Raw genomic sequence first — 7,405 nt, 5'->3', positions numbered from 1 at the left:
CACTGCGCGAGTGATGGTGCGCAGTGGACGGACCCGCTGGGCGAGGATGGGCAGAGGTCCGGGCCCCTCCTCTGTACCCCAGAGAAATCCCCCTGCACGACGGCTCCCGGACCGCGCTGGGAGCAGTCAGCGCCCACGGGCACCCCCGGGGGTGTCAGCGCTCCCGCTTCGTCGATGGAGCCAGAGACTCAGAGCAAGGCGACTGGCCCGTTACCCTGCGGCAGGCGGGGTGAAAAGCCAGGTTCTGTCTCTGTTTATCCAGCTGAAAAGAGAGTCTCTCCAGGCAGCAATTACGATGAAGTGGTGAATATCTGTTGGCTGAATGGGGTATTAAGCACCGGGCGTCTGCAGTCCCAGCCACAGCCCTGGAAGGTGCAATTCTCGGGATTAGGAAAGGGAAAGGTGGTTTGCTGACATTCTTCCGTGGGCCGTGTTCCAGGCTACGTGATCCTGCTGGAGTCCCGGGGTTCATCCCCCCAAGAGCCGGGGGGAGGGTATGGCATTACCCCATTGCACCAGGGAGGCAATACCAGTGTTAGCCAGGCTCTCCCTGAAGGAAAGTTCCCCCTCTTTGCTCCCCCCCATTCAGCTGGCCAGTTGGACCACAGACAACAGGCCAGGCAGGGCCTGAGGTTTCAGCCCCTGCCCCACTTCACCGGAAGGGTGCTGAGGCCCAGAGAGGGCAAGGGTTTATCTGAGCTAGCTCAGTAATCCTGCAACAGAGCCAGGCCTACGACACGGACACCATGTCCAGGCCCCTGCCCATTGGTGGGAGGTCAGGGATGTTCCCATCGGCCCTGGCCAACTGCTTCCTCCACTGCTTTCCCCACCATTGCTCGAGTCTGGGAGAGCTCTTCCCAGTTGGGGTGTCCTGAGGACCCATAACTTGGGGTGATAAGGCCAGGCAGCTGCAGGGGAGGACTTCTCCAAGGGACAGCCCTGAGAAGTCAGACCAGGAGAGGGGCCAGCTGATTCAGGGCACGGGGCCTTGAAATGCAGGACCCAGGGCTGACCTCTCCTCGAGAGAGAGACCCATGGCCACCCCAGGCCAAAGACAGGTGGGTGGTGATCCAGGAGAGAGCTGGGCTGGCAGGCAGGGGTTACATACAGGAAGGCCAAGACGGGCACAGAGAGGGACAGGAGGGTTGGATGGTCACAGCAGGGATCCCTGGCATAAGCCCCTCCAGCCCACTAAGCCTGTGTATGTATGTGTGTGTCTCAGGGGTCCTGTTCCTACCCCTCCCCCCAGCTATCCCAGGAGCTTCTGGGCTCTGTGATGAGGGCTGGAAGAGCCAGGAAGGGACCCTCTCTGATACTTGACTCTCCCTCCTTCTCTCCTCAAGCCTTAGTGCGGGGTGAGCACGGACTCCCTGGGGGTGGTGAGGGCTGAGCAAGGGGGCCAAGCTGGGCTGCACTGGGGGAAGCCTAGACTCAGATCTGGGTGGGGGGGGGAGGGTTATGAAGGGAGGACAGCCCTCCAGCATCTAAATTTGGAGTTAATTTACAGCCCTTTGATTTCCTTGGTCTCTCCGCCGGTTACAGCACAAGAATTCTGAGTATATATTTTGTAAGTCTGCAAAACAGTCCCCCTTAAGCAAAGACCCCCTCCTTCTCGTGCAAAAGGGGAGGATGGAATCTGGCGACCTGGAGCGCCGTCCTGCCACCTTTGGTGGGAGGTCGGGCAGGGTGAGGGTCTGAAGGACTGACTATTGTACCCACCACTTAGATTACAAAGGTTTATTTAGAAAAGAGTTTGGTTGTTTTCGCTGTCGGTCATTGTTGGCAAACATTTAAATACTTTCGTAACCAAAGATGGTCAGTGCCCTCCTTCCTCCCCCAGAAAAGCCACCCCGCGAGGTCTTGGGAAGTCAGCCCTTGCTCAAAGGGGGATGGGGTGGTGGCCTGTGGTGGGGGCAGGGCAGGCTCCTTCTTCACCAACTTGGTTGGATGCGTGTGCTACCTCACAGACACACCTTGGCGCGGCCCCCAGAGTTGGACCCGGGTCTGCAGCCCCAGAAGCAACCCCTTGCTGAGACAGGAAGGCAGAGGGGTCTCCCCTCTCTCCTTCTTCTCCCCGGGGGCCCTGCAGTCTCTCAGCCCTCCCTCCGGCCGTGCAGCACCCTCCCCTGCGCCCTGAAGGCCTATCCAACCCTGGGTCACTGGGAAAGTTGCTCCCACTTTCTCCTGGGAGGCCACGCCTGCCCGCCCCCTCCACTGGGAGCTGTCCAGGGTCTCTGAGCCGGGTAGAGTGAGTGGATCACTGCCTGAAGCCCTTTCTCCTCCGTCGGAAGAGGATGTGCTTGAAAGAGCGCCGGAAGTCCTGATTGAAAACGGTGTAGATGACCGGGTTGAGCGAGCTGTTGCAGTAGCCGATCCAGAAGAAGAACTTGAAGAGCGGGCCGGGCACCTGGCAGGCCTCGCGGCAGATGCCGTACAGGCTGTAGCTGAAGAAGAAGGGGAACCAGCAGAGCACAAACACGCCCATGACCACCGCCAGCACGAAGGTGAAGCGCTTCTCGCGCGCCTGGGCCACCTTGCGGCGGCACACGCTGCTGCGCGCCCGGCGCCGGCGCGACAGGAAGAACTCGACGGAACGCGAGCTGGCGCGCGACAGGCGCCAGCTGGGGACCGGGGACCTCGCGGCGGCCATCGCGCCCGGCTCGGCCGTCCCCGTCCCGGGCCCCGACCCTTCGCCGTCTGTGGCCCCCTCGCCGCTCGCGCGCCGCCGCCCGCCCCGCCGCAGCGCGCCTCGGCGCCGCCTCCTCTCGGCCGCCACGCTGATGTCCTCCGGCTTCACATCGGCGCGCAGGCGGCGCGGGGTCGCGCAGTGCCCGTTCTCGCCCGCGCCAAGCCCGTTCTCCGTGGTCGGGGACGCGCCGTCGGGGCCCGCGGGCTCGCGCTTCTCGCTAAGCGTGCGCGTGCGCAGCTTGGCCACCCGGTAGATGCGCGCGTAGACCAGGCCCATGATGAGGCAGGGCGCGAAGAAGGACCCGATGCAGGAGGACAAGATGTACCAGGTCTCGTCATTGAGGCCACACTGCGGGTAGGCGGCGCCGTCGGGCTGGCGGTAGAGCGAGACAAGCGGCGGGAAGGAGATGACGGCCGAGATGAGCCATACGGCCACGATGGTGGCCTTGACGCGGCGCGGCGTGCGCTTCAGGTTGTACTCGACAGCCTGCGTCACGGACCAGTAGCGGTCCAGGCTGATGGCGCACAGGTGCACAATGGACGAGGTGCAGAAGAGCACGTCGAGCGCCAGATACACGCCGCACCACACCTGCCCGAAGTACCAGTAGGCCATGAGCTCGTTGGCCAGCGAGAAGGGCATGACCAGCGTGGCCACCAGGATGTCGGCCGAGGCCAGCGACACCAGGAAGAGGTTCTGCGGCGCACGCAGCGCGCGGCTGGTCAGCACAGCGATCACCACCAGCACGTTGCCCACCACAGTGAAGACGATGAGGAAGCCCACCACGGCCGCTAGCCCCGCCACGGCGCCCGCCGAGTACTGGCCCGGGGGCGGCCCCCAGGCAGCCCCCGAGGCGTTGGCGGCCCCGCCGCTGCCCCCCTCGCCGGCGCCGCTCACGTTGGAGCCCGCCGCCGCCGCCAGCGCCGCCGCCAGCGCCGGGGACGCCATGGTCCTCCCGCAAGCTACGCGGTCCCGCCTGGAGCCGGGGCGCAGCCGCGGCAGCTCGGGCGCCCCCCAGCCCGGGTCGGCGTCCGCATCGCCGCCTGCTCCTCGGGCGCGCCCGCCGGGGACCGCGGCACCCCGCAGCCGGCCCTCGGCCGTGGCGGCTCAGCGGGCGAGCAGCGCGCCCGAGAGCGTGGCTGCCGGGCTCCCCGCCGCTGCCGCACGCGTAAGTGCAGAGCAGGAGGCGCCCGGAGAGAGCGGCGACGCGGCGGCGGCGGCGGCGGCGGCGGCGGCGGCGGCGGCGGGGGGGGAGGGGACAGGTCCCGGGGTACTCGCGCGGCCCCGCCCTTGGCCCCGCTCACGGGGAGCGCCCCGGCCGCGAGCCCACGGCGACTCGGCGCCCGAGCGGACGTGCCCGGGCGGCCCGGCGGCCCCAGCGCGCGGCCGGGGCGCAGGCTGCGGACAGCGGCAGCGGCGGCGCGGGCGCTCCGCCTCCCATCCGGCCGGCTAGGGCTCGGCGCGCCGGGGCGCAGGCCGCCGCTCCTTGGGGCCCTCGCGCCGCCTCCGGCTCCAACTTTACTTTCCCGGGCAGGGCGCCGGCGCCGCCGTGCGTCCTCCTCCGGCTCCTCCTCCCGCTGCTCCCGGCGCGGGCGCCCCCCGCGGTCCGCGCTCGGCCGTGCTGGCGCCGCCTCGCCTGCCTGGGCTCGCCGGAGCCGCGCCGCCGCCGCCGCCGCCGTGCGCTCAGCGCGAGTGTCGCCGCTCGGGCTCGGCTTCCAACTTGGGTAGAGTTGCGCAGCGGGGCGGGGCGCGGACGGGCGGGGGCGGCCTGGCGGGCAGGCCAGCGCCGCCGGCCCGGGGGGAGCGGGCCCGGGAGCCGGAGCCCGCGGCCGCCTCGGCGAACCTGCCCGCGCGGCGCCGGGGAGGAGCCCGGGGCGGTGGCGTGGGGCGCGCGCGCTCGACGAGGGCGCCCCCTCCAGGGCCGTCTGCAGCCTGTGGGACTGGAGCGAGTGCCAGCTGGCCTGGGCGGTGAGTTCCAGAAGCCTGCTCTTTCTAAGACGCGAGCCTCCTCACCTCCCCCGGACACACGAACACGCGGGAGCGCACACTCGCGTGCCGGACGGGCGGCTCGGGGTCCGCGGCTTGATTGGAGAGCCAGCCACTCGCAGCCTGGCGGAGAACGCGTCGCTGCTTGGGTGCGCAGCGGAGCTGCCGAGGGCGGGTCCGGCTCCAGCTCCCATCTCTGGTGGATGCTCCGGTGCAGAACCACCACCCCACCCCCGGCCTCAGTTCCAAGCGCTGCTGGAGCGTGAATCATGACGGCAGTGCCTGTGGAAGCCCTGGGCAGGCTCCCAGGCTCTGCACCCATGTTGACAATTATTGAAGTTCAATTCTTATGCTCTGTGGCCTTGCTTTTAAAGGCTGGGGGATGTTCAGCGTCACCGCCTCTGACAAACGCCCCAAACTGAATTGCCGGATGAGGGGCGGTTTGGCGTGGGAGCCTCATTCCTGCTTAGGGGCAAGGTATTGGGGTAACCCCCGCTTACCCCTGTCCCACGTCCCAGTGCATTCGTTCCGCAGACGTGCACTGTTGCTCCCAGCCGTGTCAGGTGCTGGTCCCCTCCTCCAGACACCCTGAGGTCTGTGGGAGACAGACCCTGGAGAGGAGGTTGGAGTTCCCAGGCCTGGCATTTCTCACTAAGACCAGCCGGAGGACCTTTCCTCCCAGCAAAGCAGAACTGCACCCAGGCTGGCCCTCAGCTCTCCCTGCATCCTCAGGTGGGGGGGGGGGGAAGCTGTGGTTGTGGGATGCCTCTGGGTACTAAGAGGGTGACTCAGGGAGGGATTGGAGCCACACACCCCCAGTGATGCCTAGAAACATGCGTGGCTTGGGGGCCGCTTCTCTCTTCTCTGAGCTCTGGAAGGGCTTAGAGGCCTTACCAGGAGAGCATGCTCTCCTAGCAGAGATGCCCATGTAGAGCTCTGACATCCTTGTTAACAACGTTATACCAAGGAGCAGGCCAGGACCAGGTTGGAAATCAAAGACTCCAGATGGCAGACCTGCCCAACAAGGGCCAGTCCTTGCCATTTATGCCATTTTGGGAGCAAAGCCACAACCGCGTGTAACCCAGGAAAGGTAGAGGCACCATACTTATGAAAGGTCCTCTGGTCCTGGAGGCATAAAAGGTGCCACCAGTCAGGGTACTTAGGGGTGCATTTTGCAGGGAAGACCCCTACACACCTGATCCTCCATCGTTGGCACGCACCGGCCCTGTCTGTATGAGGCCTTCTGCCTTGGGTGCTCACCGTCTGGGGTGGATGGTGCCACACACTGAGATGGGTGCAGTAAATGCCATCAATGCCCCGGGGCTCCTCTTCCAGCCTGAGAGTGGGGTTACCAAGGAAGGCTTCCTGGAGGAGGTGGCCTCTGGGCTGTGTTTGGAGAGTGAGAGGAGTTATTAGGAAGTGAGAGGCCCCTGTTGGTTGTGCTCCCTGGGGTGGGGGCGGGCTTTGTCCTGGTGGGCATGTCCAAACAAGGGACATGGCCGTGGTCAGATGTAGGTTTTGGAGAGATCTGTCCTTCTCCCAGCAGCTGGACAGCCATGTGGGCCTCCTCCTGACCTTGGGGGGTTCTTAACTTGCAAAAAGCACTTTGGGGGATGCATTCAAGGGTCCTGATGCCTCACAAGTTCACAAGCCAGGCCAGTCTAGCATGAGGGATTTGAAGGAAAAGGACCCAGAGCTCCAGGGGGCCCAAAGCAGACAGGACGTCCCACTGCCCAGGCAGTGACTCTCTGGCCAGGCCAGGCCGGGGACATTGGGAGTGCCTGGCCAGCCAAGTGACCCAGGCCCCTGGGGACGCCTGCCCCAGCTGGCCTCGCCCAGGAGGAAGCAGAAAGAAGCACCTCTCCTGTGGGTCCAGGGCCCAGAGCTGAGGGGCGGCAGAGGGCTGGGCCCCTGAGGAGTCCTTGGGTAGAGAGCCCTTGCCTGGGCTTCAGGGAAGCACTAAATGCAGGCCTGCTCACGTGCACCAGAGGCCCCAGGGACCAAGCTGTTCACAGAGGAGCTGGAGAGGCCTCTTACCCCGACGCTGGAGGTTAGGCTTGACAAACTGCTCCCAACTGCCCTGGAACAGACAGAACAGCACGTGCCCGGGAAGACTGCCCGTGCTGAGGAATCGCTGCCGGCCAGGCCTGGGCTTGGCAGGACCAGGAGGATGATGGGAGGGCACTACTGGGGAGTCAGGCTGCGCTGGTAGGGGTTGGGGTCGTCGCGGAGGGGGTGTGGGCCATCTCGGCAGGAAATCATATGGAAGCGGAGCATCCTTGGGCTACCAGGGTGTACTCGCCTTCATCCCACCGTGACCCACAGCCTTGGGACACTGGGACCTGGGCCCACCGCTGAGAGGACGAATTTGGATGCACACCTGCTGGGTGCGGTGCCCTGTGCTCCACGAGTGGCCTCAGCTCACGTAGAGAGGGGCTTGTCTCCTTGAACCACCTCCCTGTGTGCACAGTTATGCGTGCGCGCACACACACATGCACACGTAGCCACACGTGCATGCACACATACCCATGCACACCTATGCTCGCATCCTCACACACACGCAGCCAGGAATACGTACCACGAGACGCAGAGCCATATGCGTGACAGTGCGTTAACACGAGTATCCACGTGTACGCACGATGCATGCACTCACGTGTACGTGCACCTGTAAGCAGCATGCATGCACACCCACCCACGCATGCACACATGTCACACACACTGTGCTCGTGCATG

The 7,405-nt window shown here is 65.3% G+C and overlaps 1 protein-coding gene across 1 annotated transcript; it reads right to left on the bottom strand.

Annotated features, from left to right (window-relative positions):
- Nucleotides 1-1,592: 1,592 nt before the first annotated feature.
- Nucleotides 1,593-3,634, bottom strand: ADRA2C (adrenoceptor alpha 2C). Its single transcript, XM_022554848.2, has one exon. It carries the CDS (start codon nt 3,632-3,634, stop codon nt 2,258-2,260), a length of 1,377 nt encoding a protein of 458 aa, XP_022410556.2. The 3' UTR covers nt 1,593-2,257.
- Between the last annotated feature and the right edge of the window lie 3,771 nt (nt 3,635-7,405).

The sequence above is a fragment of the Delphinapterus leucas genome, chromosome 5 (genome assembly GCF_059928025.1).
Source record: "Delphinapterus leucas isolate spDelLeu-1000000601 "Yukka" chromosome 5, BTC_Dleu_Yukka2, whole genome shotgun sequence".
In the NCBI taxonomy this organism is placed as follows: Eukaryota; Metazoa; Chordata; class Mammalia; order Artiodactyla; family Monodontidae; genus Delphinapterus; species Delphinapterus leucas.
Note: the sequence above shows the minus strand (reverse complement) of the source record. Positions and strands in the feature narration are given on the sequence as shown.